At 45.1% G+C, this 20,574-nt stretch overlaps 1 protein-coding gene across 2 annotated transcripts in view; it reads right to left on the bottom strand.

Annotated features, from left to right (window-relative positions):
• Positions 1-16,414, bottom strand: part of LOC128457194 (serine/threonine-protein kinase DCLK1) — a 47,543-nt gene extending 31,129 nt beyond the window's left edge. For both annotated transcript variants that reach the window (XM_053441771.1, XM_053441769.1), the window contains exons 1-3: positions 16,054-16,414; positions 14,930-15,279; positions 1,722-1,821 (exon numbers count right to left, since the gene is read on the bottom strand). In XM_053441771.1, coding sequence (XP_053297746.1) covers positions 1,722-1,821; positions 14,930-15,279; positions 16,054-16,414 — 811 coding nt within the window. The remainder of the gene's footprint in view (positions 1-1,721; positions 1,822-14,929; positions 15,280-16,053) is intronic.
• Positions 16,415-20,574: the final 4,160 nt, after the last annotated feature.

The raw sequence follows: 20,574 nt of genomic DNA, 5'->3' as shown, positions 1-20,574 counted from the left end.
AAGGGAGAGGGGAACGGGAGAAAGGGAGATGAAAGGAGGGAGGAGGTGGGCACCGCTGATGCCCGTGGGATGAACACAAAGGGGAACAAATGAACTGAAAAAAATAACAACCTTTGAACAAAAGGCACAGTCATTCATGTGGGAGACAGAAAGAGAGAGAGTCAAGAGGAAGAGAACGCAGAAGAGGGCTAAATGGCAGGAGTCTGCTGTGACAGCGAAGACGGAGAGGGGGGGGGGGGGGGGGGGGGGGGGGTGAGGAGACAGAAACGCAGGTGGGTGAAGTGAGGACAAACCACATCCAGACAGTGGTGGGAAGACGAAGAGGAACAATGACACAATATGTGAGGAAGGCTTTGGTGTAAAGACATGAGGAGCAGAGAGGTGACGGAGCTAATGAGCTGGACAGTCTTCACAGAGCTCGGCCACCTGAACCAGGGAGTGGAGGCTCACACAGGGCAGACAGGGTGAAGAGGGGAGACCTTTTTGTCAACAAGGAGAGAATAATGGGGCCAATATTGTAGCGATATTATTGCTGTGTGTGTGTGTGTGTGGAGAGAGTTGTGTAAAAGTATCTCATTTTGTGTGCGGAATCCGGTTTGTATATGTGTAAAAGTATCTGGAAATGGGTGTTATCATAGATCTGTGAATGTGTAGAAAAATCCTTTTACTGCTTTACACCAAAACTGTACGTTTAAATGCAGGTTAAACACACTGATTGACTCTAATCTCATTATCAGTTTTCTTGTTTCCCCCCGGTGTGTCATGTCTAACGTCACTGAACACTGAGGTGCTCTCTCTCTCTCCCGCTGTCTTAATGTCAAATTAGCACATTCACCCCGGTGTCATGTTTCCAATGGAAAAGGGGCCACAGACATTACCGGCTGAAGTGATTTCCTCTAGGAGCTGGAAATAGGTTTAATCGGTTGCAAAAATCAGGTTTAAACAAGCAACACAATCTGTTACTTTACATGTGATTTATTTGCTGCACTTCTGTTGCAGCACATCTGCAAGTGTGTGTAAGGATCTGCACGTCTTAACAAGATGTGGTGTCCTGTCATTTTAGTTTGTTAATTTCAGTCTTTGTGTTTTCTACTTCCTGTTTTATTTTGTAGCTTCACTTTCACTGTCTTGTTCCAGCTTCTCGGTGTCTCACTTCCTGTCTTTGATTGTCTTCCCAGTCCTCATGTGTTTCACCTGGGGTTAATTGTTCCTGCCTTCCCTCTGTGTCTTCTTAAGCCTCTGTGTTCCCCAAGCCCCTTGTCGGTTTGTACTAGTTGTTTTCTCCCCACGTCGTGAGAAATGGTTTGTTTGCTCCTGCTGTTTCGTCCAGCTTCTCCTGCTTCCTCGTTCCTTGTTCTCAGTGCGCCTTGTCGCCAGTGTTACTTTTGTTAGTGCTCTTGTTTTGTTTTTGTCTTGTTTAAACCCTTTTTATTATATTAAATACCTTTTGTTTGTAACCTCTGCATCCTGGGTCCATCTCCTCCTTCAAACCGTAACACAAGATCCACAATGTATTTTATGGCAAGCAAGGTGGCCATTAATGTCACTTTTCTCATGCATTTTACTGCATGAGTTACATAACTCTCCACACACACACACACACACACACACACACACACACACACACACACACACACACACAGATAAATACTATTGCTACAACATTGGCCCTGTAGAGAACCCAAGAGGGGCTGACAAATATGAAATGTGAGTCGTCTCACCGCCTTCGTCCAGCATCAGGTCATCCTGGTAGCGGTACTTCTCCGGTCCACACGCAACAAAAATGTCCTCGTCCCCGAAGAAGTCCTGCAAACATGACACCTGGAAACAAAGACACGTAGATGACGTCAGTTGTTACTTACACAGACACACACATTCAACCTCTGGCAGCTGGAGAAAGCAAAGTCAGCGTTCGACTGTTGCTTTGTTCAGGGGCACTTTTGTCTGCAGAGATTTAAAGTCCCCCTCCAGGGAAAAGCAAGTTTTAAAGTATGTTACCGTGTTCCCCCCTTGAGCATTTTATATGATGAAAGCCAGAGTCATTGCCATGGCTAAGTAATTCCACATTAACACTGGAGGGAGAAAATGCTTTTCTGACAAAGTGGATTCAGACAGCCAGAGTTTGAGATTTCACAAACCTAAGAAACCAATCCTGTAAACCTGTGTGTGGGGCTCAGTGGATGAAGGAGAGCTGTGATGGTGGGCAGACTGGGACAGGGATGGGGTCCCAATCATGAAATGAGGGAGGAAGGGGGACAGTTTCATTTCAGCCATTTTAAGGCCAAGAGGGGAATTTTTTTCATGACAGAATATGTAAATTTGAGAAACAAAGAAGAGATAAAGGGGCCGAAAAACCTGCTGGAGTGAGACCTTGAAAGACAACTCTCCAATCAGAAGTCTAGTTTACTTAATCCCAGGCGACTGATGCTGTGAATGCATACAGGGCATAAACTGCATTCTGTGTTCATGGTCACAAATATGAAATGTCCTTCCCTGTACTCAGGTGAAGAGTCCCACTGCACCCTGAGCCCCAGGAGACGGATAAGGAAGATACTGGGTGCTTATTTGTGTGTTTTATGTTTGCATGTATCCTCATTGGTGCCTGTGAATAACCAAACAAGTCCCTGAGCTGCAGGTGCGTGTCTTTCCTGCTCTCATCAGTCCATCAGCGACCACATCGAGACCTTCGCTGACTCACTAATTTGCTAATGCGCTGCGGTGCGTTCGCCGGATGTCTAGAGAAACAAGTGGTGGGTCTGTTCCCTTGAAACGCCACAGCTCATGAATGGTAATGAATGGCGAAGAAAAACAAACATAAGAGCAGAGAGGGAGACATGAACAACCCAGAGAGAGAGAGAGAGAGAGAGAGTGTGTGAGGCAGAGAGAGGTTAAGTCTATGGGCTATCTGACTCACAGAGACAAAGTCCTTGTGAGTCACTGTGGCTCTTTGACAGACCCCATGTTGTGACGCTAATGCAAAATGTACAGGGACACGCTGACGGGCATTATGTTAAAAACATTAAAACACTGAGTCACCAAACACAACACAACAGGAGCCGGATCAATGAAGAAGAAAAGGTCTTCTGGAAAGAGGGTCTGCAGGCCCATTATTCATTATTCCAAACCTAAGCTCCTAATCTGTTCATTTTGTCAGCTCAAGACAGATGTTATTAATTTTTGTTATCCACCAAGAAGTCTCAGCAATAAGGTGTTGATGATGACAAATTGGCAAAGCTGCTGTTCATTATTTTCTATTTGATTTAGTTGGCAGCTGATTCCATATCTGATCCTCACTCGGCACAATTAACACAAATAAACTTTAATTACACCCCACAGGCCAAGAGTCACATTTCAATCTCAAGACATCAATATCCCAAATCATATCTCCCGATGGGCAGAATAGGATTAACATGAAGACAATAGTTGATTCATCCTCTATGACGAATCCCCCCCCCCCCCCAAAAAAAACTATTAAGAGCTATTACAGTTTCAGCGGCACATGCATGTCAAGCACCGCCTGGAGTTAACACACAAACATAAAGCTACCGCTCACTGTGTTTCATGGAAATTACCGTCCAAGAATCCATTTAGATCTTTATTAGGAAGCGATCAACATCCCAAAATAAAAGTCACAGCTGGTGTAACAGCATTTTCAACAAAATACCCAGTAAACAGCCAAGAGGCCTTTTTTCTCTCTCTCTCTCTCTCTCTCTCTCTCTCTCTCTCTCTCTCTCTCTCTCTCTCTCTCTCTCTCTCTCTCTCTCTCTCTCTCTCTCTCATTTTCCTGTTCCCCATCTCAAGTTTAATCTCAGACTCAGACTCTCTGTGGAATATGGGAAGTTTTCATTTAACTTTTCAAATCAAGGCCGGGGGGGGGCGTCTGTGTGTGAATCTGCGTCCGTTTGGCCGCACATCGCACGAGGACACGTTTCAGTACACGAGGAGAATCCAGTTTCATAAAGAGTGCATATTGCCTTGTTGCCTGATATCCCCTGATACCACGTTACTGATTAGTTCTCACGCAGGCATCTCGGGGTCCTAACAAGATGGCTGCAGATACAGATGCCTGTGTTGTCAACACCTCCCCAGTGTGTCTGAGCCACTTCTATACCTCTAATCACACTGTTTTTTTTTTATTTCCCTGTATTTTCACATTATTTTCATCTTTACCATCAATTTCATACTGCTGGCTATTGCATACATTACTTATAGATTCTGTTGCACACTGGTTCCACTGTGCACCATCATCTAACCTTCACAGTATTGCATTAATAATGCTGTTTGCTGTTCTTGGCTCAGCTGTTATCACATATTCATAGGCAGCCTCTCTGAAGCTGTTTGTGTGAGCAATGGTGATGGTGGTTTGACATTTTTGTGACAATTCGTTTATGAAGAAAGAACAAAAGCAACAAATTAATCAGTAATTAAAATAATCAATAGTGCAAGCTAGTCATTTAATTATTATGGATTTAATCTGAATTATCGATCAATTGTGTTTCGTGTGTCATTTTTTGGAGCAAACATGTGAAGTTTTCTATGTGAAGATTAGTTTTGATTCTCTTTGTCTTGTATCATGAGAGTCTTTATGCTTTCAAACTGTTGTTCAGACAAATCAAGTCACCTTTAAATTAAAACAAGCCTTATAGCTGAGGGCACCTTATGTTTCTCAGCTGCACCCTGGTGGTTGTTACAGGTTTCTAGGCAGATTTGTTACACTACAGCACCTGAAAAACAAACTACACCCCTATAAAACCAGGTTTAGATATACTAGATCCAGATTTTTATTTGGAACTGCTCGAAGTTTTGTTTCATCGGGATCCATGCATTGATGTCTGAAAGGAATAGGTTGGAAAACACATTATTAGAATGTAATGGCTTCCTCCTTCGCTCCTGCCCCACCACTCCACACAATGTCATGGGAATCAGCTTCGTGGTTTGTGCGTAATCCTGGTCACAAACAGACAAAAACATAACCTCCTTGGTAGGGGTACTAATCAATTGAATCAGCACAGAACCACTGCTGCTGCTGCTGGACTCCAACCAAGAGGAGGTCGGTGAACAGAGGCTCTTTGAAGCTGCTCGTCCAAATATAGAAACTGTAGCACCAGAAACCACAGGTATAGAGGGAGGAGAGTGTAATCAGGAGGTGGTGAGAACAACAGAGGAGACGAATCCGGGAGGGAGTGAGTCTTGATGTAGGACAGCCTCTGAGGGCACCACTGAGCTGAGGGTAAACCAATACGGAGCAACGCCCCACCAGCACATACTGGGCAGTGTTACTGAGGAAGGGTGTGAACAAGTATGGTTGCCATGGTGACAATGCCCTCTAGGCACTGGTGCACGGCTGGTGCGTGCCACTGATTCCACGGTGTGCAAACTGCCATAGAGAGCTCCATCATTCATAATTCATCTACTATGAGCAGAGTACTCGACAGAACTGTGTCATTCAGGCAAATACACACCAACACACACACAGACGGCCTGGTTCACATGGAGATGCAATATCCCCTCGTTCCAAGGAACAAGATGAGATCCTGAAAGGCTCGTGGAGACAGACGGACCGATGAATGGTGACGAGGAGAGGGAGCTGGTGAAGATGAAAAGAGTCGAGGAACAACAACAACAACAACAACAACAACAACAACAAAAAACAGTCTGAGATGAAACCGAATCTCCAACTCCTCTGAGTCACAGAGGAAGCAAACAGATGGAAAAGAGTAATCGATGAGGATGAGATCTATTCCTGACTGCTGCTGCTGCTGCTCGGAGCCCAATGACAAAACAAGCCGCTTTGATGTCTCGGGTGTTGCGTTCACACAGAGAACAAGCAGCGTTACACAACATCCACGCTGCTAAAACAAGGACGGCAGGAAACAAACAAAGAGGCAGCGGAAAAGAACGACTATAATAAGATGATGAGGGGTAAGAAAAGGCAGAGCACTGTGGAAGTCGGTATATTCATAACCCTTCTAACTCTAAGGGCATGTCACAATGATCGAACAACTTGGATACGTTAGATTTGATCTTTACATTTTATTAAACATCGACTGCTGGAGTCAGGCAGAGGGTTAGATAGATAGATAGATGGATGGATGCTTTATTAATCCCGTGGGAAATTCAGGGTTAACAGGATTTAAACAGGTTTGTGCATCAGATCTCACGTGTCTGAGAAATCCTTCCCTCTTATCGTCCACCTGCCACCATGACGGAGAGGATCCTTCATTATCTATGATGGCATCTGGAATCCGATCGACATTTAACTATATCACACATGTTACAAGAGTAATTACATCGTAAAGCTCAGACACAAAAGACATCTCTCTTCGACCGGAGGGGTGTGACCTCCAAAGATGTGACCACCATCCCCTCCTGAAAGTGTCTTATGCAACAAATCATAGAATAGCTCTCAGGAAACCCATTTATACTCTAACTACGCCACCTAGTGTTGAAGCAAAGACCAAACACCTTCTAATCTACAGTGGCTGATTCTGTGTCTCTGATGTCTCTCCCTGGATTGTTCTTCTCTCTCTTTCTTTCTTTGAGATTAAATCAAATTTTTTTGGTTGGATACAAGGAGCCGCACGTCGCTTCATTTGCACATCGTTATTGCAAAGGATCATAGAACTGAGGCAGAGAGAAGGCTGACACCACACGGTGGCGCTGTTGAATAACTTCACGCCGAGGAACCCAAAAGCTGTTTGACACTGCAACAATTAAAATTAAAAAGCCTTGTTTTTTGTAACACAACAGCAGGGGTGAGGTACAGTCTGGAAGCCAACGTCTAAAGTATAATGGTTGGTAGCAGATGCATTGAAGCTTTTTAAGACTGTGTCTCTGCAGAACAAAGCTTTGAGTCTGTTGGTGGGTGTCAGGAGGGATGACTGTCCAGATTTTTAGTCTGTGTGCTCTAGGACACACAGGAGACCAACAACTAAGAGGCTGACAAGGACACAACAAAAATATAAAGTAGACACTAAGTCACCTTTATGAGAATACACAAACACTGTCATGTATCCATACGCACACTCACTGGTTATCTAGCGAGTCTCACATTCACAAATCTCTAGGCAGCTGTAAGCAGCTTCTGAGCACAGTGATGGTGCAAAATTTTCATGAAACTATCTGCTGACAACACAGCTACATCCCATAGTTCTGCCTCCATGTTGGACTTCAGCTCTACTTGAGGACTCTTCTGTCAGGAACCTGATTCACACAGCATTGCACACGTGTCAAAGCACATGCTTTTAGTTTTACCTGTGCAAAACAACCAACATATTAATAATATAAATAGTTTTATTATAATTATGTGCTTCCAGTTTTTCCAAATGTGAGGATGTTGGGTTTGTTTATTCCACAAACACAAATGTTTGAAGCCATCGTTACAGCACATCAGTTTTTTTTTTTTCTTTTTCATATCTTTGCTCTGAGAAGAAACAGAGCTGTTTCTCCGAGACAAACTGACGCCTGCAAAGGCAGAAAGAGGGAAAAAGGGAGAGGCACTAATCTGCTGCACCACAATAGACTCTCAGTGGTTACACAGAGGACGCGGTGAGGTCAACGTAATCCTTCCCGCAGAAAAGACACGTTTAGGACGGACGGGCTGTCGCTGCCGGGGGAGCTTAGCTCGGTGGAGCTGTCCCTGGTGCTGAACCAGCTGCAGCTGGCCGAGCTGCTCTGCGCCCCACAGACAGACGGACGGACAAACAGACAGATGGACGAGATAGATAAGACAGGTAGAGACATAGGCTGACAGATGGATGGATTTTGAGAAAGATGCAGGCAGATAGAAACAGAGAGAGAGAGGCATTTGTTGCAGACGTGCAGTGCATTCGAGGTGATGGGATAAAAGGGATGAAATATATGATGGAGCTTTGGATCTGGCACAGCAGCCGGTCGGAGCTACAACATCCACCCTCAGTGTTTCTGAACAGACCACAATCAATAAAAATATATAAATTTGACAGACACATGCTGTGTAGGAGTATTATATTGAACTGACAGTACTGTTAGCAGTGATTGATGTGTTTTTAAAAAGATCTACATATCTATATTCCACTGAAGTCTTATATATTTACTGTACAAGCTCGAGATGACATGGGCATTCTCTCCATTATCTATACTGCTTGTCTTACATTGCCAGTATACTTCAAAAATGCTGTTTTACTGGTACAGGGAGTTCTTAACGGTCACAAACTCTAAAAGAAACGAACACTTCCCTCGGCACTGTCAAGAATACATATCGTATTAGAACATCTACAAAGAGCCATGCAGACTGACAGGAGGGGTGGGAGACAGAAATCAATCTGAAAGAAGCGAGAGGGAAACGGATAAAACCATCTCCCCCCCCCCCCCCCCCCCCCCCCCCCCAAGGGAGAATTCACACACCGCATGACCTCCCGCTGCCTCAATCAGGGAACCTGCGGATAGAGTGAGGCGGCCGGGAAACAAGCGGGAGATGAAGAGAAGAAGGAAGAGCTGAAAAACAAATAAAGGGAAAGAGAAGAGGGTTGATGTGAGCCAATTAACGGTGCAGCGCTCTGAGTTACTGGTCCTGCATGCACCTCAAAGCAGAGCAGCAGACTGACTGCCAGGCTGGCTGCTCAGCTGCATAACAACTTATGTAACAGCCTCTGCTCTCTGGAGGGGGGATAGCAAACTTTCTTCTGGAGCTGGAGATGTGTGAGCGTATCCTCCTGTCCTTCAGGGAACCGGTGTTTTCATTCTGACATGAATGGAATCAAAAATAAGGTTTTGTGTAGCGCTGGTCCCAAGAGGGGACAAGTAAGACCTCTCATGGCGTCAGTCTAAAGTTCCTCCTCCTCTTCCTGCCCTTTTCGAGTGCTTTTTTTTTTGCTTCATCTCTTTTGTTTTCCTAATGATTTAATTTGTTTAATTATACTGTGCTTTAATCTGACACCCATTTTCTCCTCAACCCAAATCTTGCATTCTTCTACAGAAGATTGACGCTTTGTCCATTCAACAATCTGGATAATAAACACATGCAATTTACTGTCACAGGAAGAAATTAGCTTCTGCCAGTTTTTATAAATAAATAAATTTAATGATCGATTTTCTGGTGATGGACTAGTTGATTAATCAGCTTATTGTTTTCGCTTCATGTGAATGCAACACAGGCAAACTCTTAAACACCTGATGGGAAATATATGTAAGGATAACAGGACTCCCACTCCAGTTTAACTGCAGTGACAGAGGTGCAGCAAATGAGCCCTTAAGTACATACAAAACTGTTTTGATTATACAGTACAAAAACAGATCAAATAAAATAAAAACAATCAATATGCGAAACAGTTAAATGGGACTTTTTTATTATTATTTGAGATTGGATTTATAATCGTTGCATCTGCACAGGAATTTCCTATTAGTTCAAAAATGATGCAGTGCAGGCATTTTGCAAATTGGGATGTAATTTCTTATCAAGATTCCAGCAGGAGGAAAGCAGCTCTGTCATGTTTACAACCAGGTGTCTCCGTGCCTCACCCACTGAGTCATGACTCAACAAAACCTCTGACAGGTGATATGTGTGTGAGTTGCGGCCGACAAATAGAAAGAGGGGACACACTCTCTCAAAAGCAGATTTAGCTGCGTGAGTCAGGAAAAGTATGAGCCAGACAGTGTGTGTGTGTGTGTGTGTGTGTGTGTGTGTGTGTGTGTGTGTGTGTGTTTGTGTGTGTGTGTGTGTGTGTGCGTGTGTGTGTGTGTGATGAAGTTGTGGTGGTACAGGGTTCTCGACAGTCTGCCAGAGCCCGAAACGTCTGCTATCGATCCTAATTTGGCAGCAGGTCCTCTGACTACAGACAGCTCCCCAATCTGCCACAGTCACCAGACACAGACTCAGCTAACTGACCGACTGAAATACAGACAGACGGGGAGAACGCAAGATATGTGTTCGATACCATACCGGCCATTTATCAACAATGTCATTTAGTGCACAGATACTGTATAGCAGCATAAATACTGTATACCCGGTCCAGACGCTCCACAGACAATGCTGCGCAGACTCGCTGTGACTCAGCAAAACAGCGGGAGCAGATGGACTTTGCTTCCCACAATCCTCCCATGAAGAAAAAAGTGACATCACCAGCAAACAACCAATCAAATAAAGATAAACTAGCAGCTAAATGGTTTGTTTTTATAGCAGAGCATATTCCCTGCTCTTAATAAGACGCAATGTGTTTAAGTGATGTCCCTCCAGGGCTCGCTATAGCCAAAAGGGGAGAAAGGAGATGCAAAAAAAAGTACGACCAGGAGGGTGTGGAGGGACAGACAGAGAGAGGGAGGGAAGGAGGGCGAGGGAGAGGGAGAGGCAGAGGATGGGGGAAGGAGAGAGTGAGGCCATATGTTGCAGCTCTTGGATTTGGGGGTGCATGCCGAGTGTGCTAATTAAACGAAGACTAAATAGCCGGAAAAACAATGGCACGTTGACAACAAGAGTCAGAGTGAGAAAAAAAAAATCAAGTAGAGGGAGGCGAGAGAAAGAAGAGGAGAGGGGGAATCTGCAGCTAACGTGATGAGAGGAGCAAATTTGTTTGATCGGAGAAAAAACTAAACATTATGTAAGTGAATAAAAAACTGATGCGTATGAAGAGGGAAGCAGAAATTCGAAATGGTGGAGGCAAATAGAAAGAAGCGTGCAGCACTTGAGAAGACAATGACGATGGTGGAGGAAGAGGAGGAGGCTGCAGAGAAAAGACAAGAAGATAAAAGAGTATTAAAAGCTCTTCGGCGTTGCCAACAAGAAGAAGGACAGGCCAACAATGCAGCTCGAAAAAGTGAGAGCTGCACTGCAGATGGTGAACAAGTGGTTCACTCTCACTCCTCTCCTCCAAACGGTATAACCTTTGTTTAGCATGTGACATTTCATTTGTACAAAGACAGAGGGCAGCATTACCAGGGACACGCAGCGTAGACGAGGTGGACAAAGGAAATAACTCTTAGGAGCGGACCAAGTTGAATGTCAAGCAGCAGCGCAGATAAGAGCCTTTAGTAGGTCTTTGTGGGTTTACAGTGATGTAAAGAAAATTCATCTGCGCAGATTTCAGGTTTTCAACTGTTGAATGAGGTCGTCTCAAAATGTCTGACAGCATCATTCATACGCAGACAATATGCACAAACATAAACAAGAGTAGGAGTTGTAATAATGCATAGTGGATCCAGGGGTGGATCCAGGGGTGGATCCAGGGGTGGATCCAGGGGCGGGGGCTAGGGGGTAGTGCCCCTGTCCTGTCGGTGAAGTCTTAAAAAAAAAAGTGTCACTCACTAACAATGTTAACAATAAATTTGACAATATGTAAAGTACACAATATGCTTGAACAAGGAACAATTCTCAAATTTATTCAGTGAAATGTGGTTTTGCTTAAAGCTACTGAGCTAACAGTTAACAGGGAAAGAGTTGAACGTGCTAACATATGCTAGAGGAAGATGATTGGTGCGAAATGACTTAGAAGGATTTGTTGTTGAGATATTTCCGTCTGGACCAAAACAGTAAACCGACAGGTCCTCACAAAACTAACATACAACTAGTGTAGTAGTGTTAATATACAGGCAGTTAATATGTGAATCATCGACACTTGCAAATGCTCAACCCACAGAGACACACACACCGAAGGATCTCATTAAATAGTTACAGCTCAACAACTAGAATGCAAACAACTCAAAGGACGACAACGTGGAATCACTTCATGCGTTGGTTGATAATTGCCTCCATTAAAAAAGCGTGTGTGTCACTGTGCGTGCCTAAGTATGCGTAAGCCTCGCACGGCTCCCGGCTGGCAACTGGGGTCCAACACAGCGTGTGTGTGTGTGTGTGTGTGTGTGTGTGTGTGTGTGTGTGTGTGTGAGTGTCTTTTCTGTGTGTGTAAACAGAGCTTTACGTGTATTAATAGACCAGTCATGTCCGTGTCCTAAGCCACTTACAGGTCGTCTACCTTCCTGATCAGACCAATCCTGCGAGGCCATCATCACAGCTTCACCGCGGGTTGGCTGGTTCCTCTGCAACCACATCTAATTATCACTAAAACACGGCCAAGGTGAAGACGCTTGCCTCAGAAATATGAGGCTGTGGTAACCCCCAGGGGAGAGGGAGCTAAAAATACCACCTATCAGATACAGTGAGACCTGAGACAGGGGGCGAATCAATAGAGCGGTGGGGGGTCGGAACTTGATATATGGCTTCTCGCTCGGTTGCCTCGTATTACACACAGAAATATGATATCTAAAACGATCACAGTGGAGTAAGCTCCCACTGGGCAAACTGAGTGTGTGGCACATATCAGAGGCTCAGAGACACTTGTTCGCGGCCTGTCACATTTCCAATTTCCAATTTCTCACAGTGATAAGAGGAGCAGACTGAAAACCACAACCAAAGCCAAAGTTTTATAACAAAATATTGATCTGAGGTCCAAAGCAAATACAGTGCACACTCACAGACACACAAATTATGAAGAGTCATAACAAGACAGCTGAGAGAGGACTAGCAGAGACAGACTGACTCTCGGGTGAACTCTTTGCTTTCAGATACCAAAAACATTATCTATTATTCATCTCAGCGCTTTTTAGCCTCTGCACCAACATTTTTAAGGAGAATCAAATGACTAAAAAGTATAATATTTGTTTTAAACCCACATGAAGAGTCTTGTGAGCAGCTGAGATGAAGAAGATGAAGAAGATGAAGAAGGTGAGGAAGATGAAGAAGATGAAGAAGATGAAGAAGATGAAGAAGATGAAGAATATGAGGAAGATAAGGAGGTGAGGAAGATGAAGAAGATGAATAGGACGAAGAAGATGAAGAAGATGAAGAAGATGAAGAAGATGAGGAAGATGAAGAAGATGAAGAATAGGGCTGTGGGGATGTACAGTACATATCCATCCTGCCCCACTGACTCCGGCCTCATTACAGGGTTAATGAAAGCAAGGAGCCTGAGCTCTGGTTCTCAGATTCTCTCTCGGGCTCCGCAGCTCTGCCGAGACGCAGCATTACTTCCAGCCAGGCCCAGAAACCTACTTCTGCCGTGGGCTGGATGACGGACGTGTCTCAGCTGACGGCAGCAGGCCCATTCTCACAAAAACACTTAACCCTTAAAGTAACCTGGTCCCAGGGCAGGTAATTAATTACCATTAGCTCTCTCAAATATTCAATAGTGTATATTTGAGTGTCATCGACATACGGTAAGTTCATCCCTTCATTCATCTCTTTGTTGTTGTTGTGATTCTTTTTCTATTCAACTTTGTATCTAAACAGTTTATGCAATTGTTAGTTCGCCGTAATTTCATAATGTCATGTTATACTGAGCCTTATTCCAGGAAACGGTTGAGTTAACACGGATTAACTACATTTCACAGAGGGTTTAAATGTGCTACACGATTATCCAGCATGTTCTCACTCCTTTGCATTCATTCCCATCTTGCTTTTCGAATCCCACATTCTTCCATTGGCAGTTCACTTAGTAACATATTCAGAGACGCACACGCTCCCACGTGCATTCACCCACGCACACATTCGCAGTCACACACACAGAAAACGAGGACTCGGTCCTGCACTCAGCCCAGTTTGGTAGCAGAGCGTGTTACCATGCCTACAGGCCCAATCAATATCACAATCTAAAAATAGAATAACCATAATAGTCTTACTTCCAATCGCAGTGGGGGGGACCGGGCGAGAGCAGCGTTTATTGTGTAATCTCCAGGACAACTGTAACAAGTGGCCGCCGCAGAGCTGTGGAGCACTAGTGCAAAAGTGCGAGTTTAATCCCCGACAGGAGGTTTCTCAAGGAAAACCTGATCTGATCTGACCGGAGTTTATTGGCTGGTGCTGGGATCTCACAGCAGGTCAGGTCAGGAAATCTGGAATGACTTCCTGCTGGGTGGAAAGCAGGTCATTACACGGCCAGCACGATTAATCTTTACAACTGGGATAAGTGGAAACACTGAGGGACTTAATGAAAAGAGCACAATCATGAGAATCACAAATTAGCCAATCGGGAGATGATTGCTGCTGTGCGACACAAAATGAAAGGACGCCCTTGATGTCAAACAGAAAGTGTTTCAAACAGCTCAATAACCTGGAGCTACAACATGACCCAGACAGAGAGCAGACGGACAGACAGAACCAGTGATGGGGACGGGAGGCGTGAGAGAGGAGGGGACACAGAGACAAACAGGAAGACACTGAAGAGGTTAGAAATATTAAACTCTCAAAGACATGTTCTCTTTCTCTTTCTTTCCCCTGTCCACAAACATGAGCATGTGCCACTTCCACATACACAGAAGCAGCCGAGAAAATGTGCATGGGTCTATTCGTATGTTTACTGTTCTCTTACACTATCTTACAATCGTTCTGTTTATACCCTCTACCTCCACAGCTGAGCTGAGAGGGAGCTGGAGAGGTGGGTGGACTGTCAAGGAGCCCGAGACCTATTTTTGTGTTGGGAGGCAAAGCTCTGGCACACATTGCTGCAGCGTGGGAGAGAACCCAGACTCCATTCACTGACTCTTTACCTCCTCTCGACCTCTTTCACTCTCTGTGTCACATGTTTGTCTCCGCAACTCTGACTGTAAGCGGGGGACACGGATGCTCTTCATTCACAAAGGGCTCATGAAAGAGAAATGAGCCTCTGGTCATTCAATATTTATCCGTTTGGAGCCGGTAACAGCCTCTTGATCTGTGTTTTCCCTTTTCAAGCAACACCATCGCACAAACCACCACCTCCTTCAACGGGTTATGCTAGTCACCTTGATTTGAACTCTTTCTGCTGCACATAAAACCTCGTCCAACACAGCAACAAAAGAAAACCCCTCTATATTTCCAGCAGTACCACCCATGATAAAACCACGTTAAAGCCTTGTCTGATGTCCTAACAATCCAATCGGACACAACTGAGAAATGTATTCATTCAGTGCAAAGATTCCTCACCAGTTTCCCCTCCAGTGTGTAGATCTTCTTCACTATTCCGGAGTCAAGCTTGATGGCGTCAGTGATGTCGGTGAGGACCTGCTCGTAGGAATGGGCGGTCTTCTTGTTCAGCAGGATCCTCACAGCCTTGCGGGGCTTCACGCCGCTCCGCACCACTGTCACCAGCTTCGGACGTATGAACTCCTTGTTCTCGCGGTTCTCCGGTCCGCTGGCCTTGGCGCTGCCCAGGGAGGGAGGGCCGCGGGAGGACGCCGCCGCCGCCTTGACGTTCACCGACCAGTTGGGGTTGACGTTCTTTGTGTAATCCAACTTTTTGAAAGCTTCAATGGAGCTGCAGACGTAGCTGTCACCTGGGAGAAGGGAGAGCGAGATTAATTGTTAAAAGCAATACAAGATTTTAAAAAAATATCAAGAGAGATGAGAAGCTCTTTCTCTTTGGAGATGGGAAGGTCACGAAAAATGGTCAGAATGACTAGAAAGGTGAAGAAAGGAGGGAATAATCTTTGTTCTGAGCAACATCTTCTAACCAGCAGCTGAAGCCACTATACATATTTGACAAACAGATTCATACAGCTTGCTTTCCTTTCTACATTTGTATATATACAGTATAAATATATATTTCTCAAATCCTAAATCGCTTAAAGAAGATGCTGAAAGCTTACAGCTCCTCCCATCACAGTAAAGTTACTGGCATGCACAGTATTGGAGTAAAACAGATCAGGGGAGAGCTAATCTTAGAAGAAACATATGCCTCTGACACCAGATGGCAATCCAACCGGTGATATAATCTTCATAATAATAATCTACAGTCTGCTCTGCTGGATTAGCCAGTTTTGGAGCACATGGAGTGTTGAGCCTGATTTCAAATGGGTCTAATTGTGGGGTCATGGTGTTAGATGAGTTCTGTGCAGCAGGTGGATGTGCAGGAGAGGATCACAGAACATGGCAGCACAGAACATGCAGCTGACATGTCAGGCAGGTTCTTTAAGAGAAGAAGCGATTCACAGACAGGCAGAATGTGTCCAACTAGATTTTCAATATGAGTCCAGGACTGAAAAGCTTTTGCATGTCAAGCCCTGGTTGTGTAACCCTCTAAGTGAGCCGTGTAGCCTTCTTAACCTCACCTTCCACAAGTTGATCAACACAGGTGATCTTCTTGGAGCCATCCAGGGTGTAGATGGTCCGGACCCCCTGGGGCAGGTTGACATTGTCGGATAGAGCGCGGGTCAGATCGGCCAGCAGTGCGTCAAAGGTCCGGAACCTGTCCACGGAGATGGCGTACACTATCCCGTCGAAGTAGCGGTCTCCGTTGCGGTAGAAGCGGACCTTCATGGCCCTCTTCTCCGCGCTCAGCGTCTTCAGGGTGCGGGTCCGGTACAGGCTGCAGTGGGCGCTGTGCGTCGGGCTCGCCACCCCGTTCATCCGCGCACTGGAGCGGCCGTGCCTCTGACCTTTGTCCCGATCGTCGAAGTGCTCCAACTCCATCTCGCTGCCGAGGCTCGCGACAACGGCCGTGCTGTCTGGGTGACACACAACGGGTTGTGGATGAAAGTTTTTTTTTAAGCGGCGGGGCAAGTCAAACAGAAACAAGCGGAGACGGGGACGAGGCGTAAAAGCAGCCGGAGTCCGTCGCTGGCGCACGGTCTGAAAATAACTCCCTAATGACAGATTAAGTGCTCTTAAGCCGGGCAGTGCTGGACAGTGCGCTCCATGACGAGTCACACCATCAGGCACAGTTGTCCTGAGGCGCAGGTGGATGTGCAGCGAGGGGACAGGGCGACGGTCACGAATCGATAATAGTCCATTAATGCCCCTCTTTATAAATATTCACAGGCTGCGTGCGTGGCACAGAGAACCGCAGCCTGTGACCCAACTCAATATAAATACCCCAGGACGCCACTGGAGCAAATAATCAAATCTATATATGTATACATTGACGAGTTTCGGATCAAGAGACGTGGATCGTCAGAAGTAGAGAATTCAAAATACAACAATAAAAGAAAGGATCACTTTTCACGTTAAGAGGATTTTGACGCACTTACCCAAACGCGCGATTAACGCTTCCCTGACGGTCAGCTCCATCCTGACTGACGCTGCGTTTCCCTGCAGATACGAAAGAAAAGAGTTCAGTGAGCTGGTCGCTGATGGTGAAGAGTGATTCCAGTCCTGGATCCTGCATAGAGAGACCCCCCCTCTCTCTCCCTCTTTCTCTCTTTCTCTCTTCTGTCTCCTCTGTGTGTCCCTTTGTGGTCCTGTTGATTTCTCCACCACCACCACCACCTCCACCAGCACCGAACACCAGTGTGTGCGTGTAGAGAGGCACGGGCTGGACTGGGAATGGACGAGGTGGCAGCTGTTTCCCCTCCCATCCTCTCCTCACCCACCTCCTCTCTGCCCCTCCACGTCACTCGGTCGTGATTTCCACCGAGGCACCCTCCCACCACCACCACCACCTCTTCATTAGGATGCAAACCCACGCTTGCTGGACGCACCCCCTCGAAGAGACACGAGTCGGGGGGGGGGGGGGGGGGGGGGGGGTCGATCTTTTCCAAATTATGAAAAACAACATTTAAAACGCACATAATAATAATAATTATAATAATAATACGTGTGGGTAAATGTGGGTCTCCTGTTTACTCCTGAAGTACCTGGATTATAATCCTATATGTATTCAATTCATTTTACATATATATAACATATAGTTATATCTGCATATTTGCGAGTGTGGATTATTTTGTTTATCAAAAGAGTTAACATAAACTGTAGATATACAAGTTGCCTATATCAGAAGTTCTGAAAGTTTTCTGAAACAACGAACCACCTATACAAAATATACATGATATATTCATATCTGCTCCCATAGGAATAATTTGACATGTGAAAGAACGACATGAGAAGATATCTTGAAAAATACATGTTTTTCTAATGAACAATATTCTAATGGATGATTCTGGAAACTTTTTGCAGACCCCCATTTGAGAACCACGGGCCCATACAACCTACAGGTTGACGTGCATGGACTAATCTCATCTCATTAAAACCTTGAGACTGCACAGGCACAGCAGCAGCCTCATGTTAAACCCACTTGAACATTTGCACGTGAGATGTTACGTAACACCCTGACTCCATTATATTAACCACAGGAGTCTCAAGGCGGCTGAACACTAACTATGTCGCTCAAACCGCACAGAGCAGCGTCCACGAGGATCCAAAACCAACGCGAAGGATGTGATGTGGGACTGCATGAGAGCTAGAGACGAAATGCTGCATGTGTCATTCTCATACGAGCTGGTTTCTTCCCATGAGCTCTGAGGTGTGTTTGCATGTAACAGCAGGAGATGATCTCCTCGAGCACTGGAACAGATAAAGACCCCTGGCCTACATCCTGGCCCCCGAGAGACCACCCAATTCTGCTCCATCACCACTCCCCTGGGATCCATATACGAGTGTGTGTTACCCAGCATTTATGTATCTGTGCCAGGGATGATGAATACTCATTGTTTTACATGTTGAATACATCACAGCGTTATTGTTTTAAAGTTTCCCTTTCCTTTGTGTGTGTGTGACATTCATTCACTGCCTGTTTTTAGAAGATCTGCTTCGTCCAATCCAAAATGTCCAACAGGGTACATGCTTGCATCTTTTATGGCTGCTACGGTGAGCAGACCAGCTTGCGTGAATATGAATCCATCGAAGTGTGTGACAGTGACAGAAGGAGACATTTTTTGGAACCCCCCCCCCCCCCCCACACACACAGATTTTCTCTATTTCAAGGAGACACGCGCAGGGACCCAGTGTGCGTCAAGAACTGAGGGGTGGACAAGGTGTTCCCGTGTCAATGAATCCTGAGGAAGCAGGGCATGTGTGGGGGGGGGGGGGGGGGGGGACTGTCGTCAGGACAGGGTAAGAAGGATGGAGGACAAGGGCAGGACACATTTAGTCCTCTCGTCTCAAGAGGAACTTGTGAGTCACTGCGGGTTTTTGTCTGTGTTTCCAAATGTGTTCAAATCACAGACCTGCAGCTTTTTTACGTTTTTAGTGCTTTCATTGGATCATAAAGTAAAGTACAGTGTTGTGCATGAACGAACGCAAAAGAACGCGCTCATTGAACACGTTCACTTTTATGAGAACGATGAACTGAACGCAACTCAATGACAAATAATGAATTTGAACGGTGAACACGTTCATATTGTAGCGTCCTCGCGTATTGACGACAGGAAACTTCTCTCTTTATGTGTAACTTTATTAAAGTCCAGCGAACACGACACACTTCTTGTTCGTAACTCCTATCATCATCCACCAGGCGCTCCGTCACTTCTCCTTATAAACACACTTTTAGCGTATTTTCCCACAATACCCTGGTAAACTACGTCACACACTAAAAACTTTCCTTAAAGGGGCAGGCCATACCTGCGACACAACAGCTCTCGGTCTCATATACAGATGGCAAGAGAAAGCAGAGATGCAGACTCAGCAACTACATCCGAGATCCGATGCACCTTATTATTATCTGAGGGATTTTTACACACTGTCTGATAAACATTCCGACAGTAAAGGCAAGGGGTAGTGATGGATAAGGTTTTCTTTAACAAGTTAAGTCTTTCATTCTCACTGTCCACCTTAAAACTATGAAATGAACTGAAATATGAACTAGTTCAGAATTTAAATGGAGAACTATGAACGTGAACTATTCATGTTTACTTGTATGAACTGAACTTTGAACTTGTTCATGAGAGTAGTGAACTTGCACAACACTGGTAAAGTAATAAACCATCCTGGACATAAAGGTTGATTTGCATCCTCACAGTATTGCAGCTGACGAGCGTGATACACGGGAGACTTGGTAATGTTGCATTCATGCATGCCAGCCATAAAATTGGGTAAAATTATTCAAAGAAGGAGAATTCTGACATCTGTGGGCAAGGCCATCGAAGCTTCTTTGCAGAAATAATTAATTTGAATTACAAGTCAAACTTCATGGAGAATATTTAATGTGGAGTGGACACTTTTATGATTTGCTTTGCCTCATAAAAAACAAACAAGAGATAATTACTTTTTTATGACCTTGACTCACGACTTCCAATTTTGTTATTGTAATAGCTGTTTCAGCGACACTCAAACACACGTTAAGACACAATTCAGCACATGCAAGATTAAATATTTCTCAATTTTAGAGCTCAGGAGAGACATTTAAAAGACTGTCCCGTGAGACTGTTGACAGATCCTGTCGGTAATCACTGCGTCTTTATTCAACAACAAGATTGCACAGCACGCAATGTGTGAACGTGGGAATGGCCGTAAAAGTCGGAATATTCAATTCACAAGTATTGTGATGTATTTCACAGCTACACTTGTCTTCTGCACACACACACACACACACACACACACACACACACACACTGCATGTACACATTTATTTTGCAGCATGGTGAGTGCAGAGATAACTGAATTAACAAGGCAGGCAGCAATAGTGTGATTCATGCTTTGACACATGGTGTATTGATTTGTCACCACATTTCACCTGGGGGGGGGGGGGGGGGGGGGGTGGCAGACGGAGGCAGAGAGCAGTGTGCCGCTAATGTGCTCTCTCTCTCATGAGGCAACATCATGAAGTCATTAATCCGAGATAAACAACCCGTCACCAG

The sequence above is a fragment of the Pleuronectes platessa genome, chromosome 15, assembly GCF_947347685.1.
Source record: "Pleuronectes platessa chromosome 15, fPlePla1.1, whole genome shotgun sequence".
In the NCBI taxonomy this organism is placed as follows: Eukaryota; Metazoa; Chordata; class Actinopteri; order Pleuronectiformes; family Pleuronectidae; genus Pleuronectes; species Pleuronectes platessa.
This window is presented reverse-complemented; position numbering and strand designations above follow the sequence as displayed.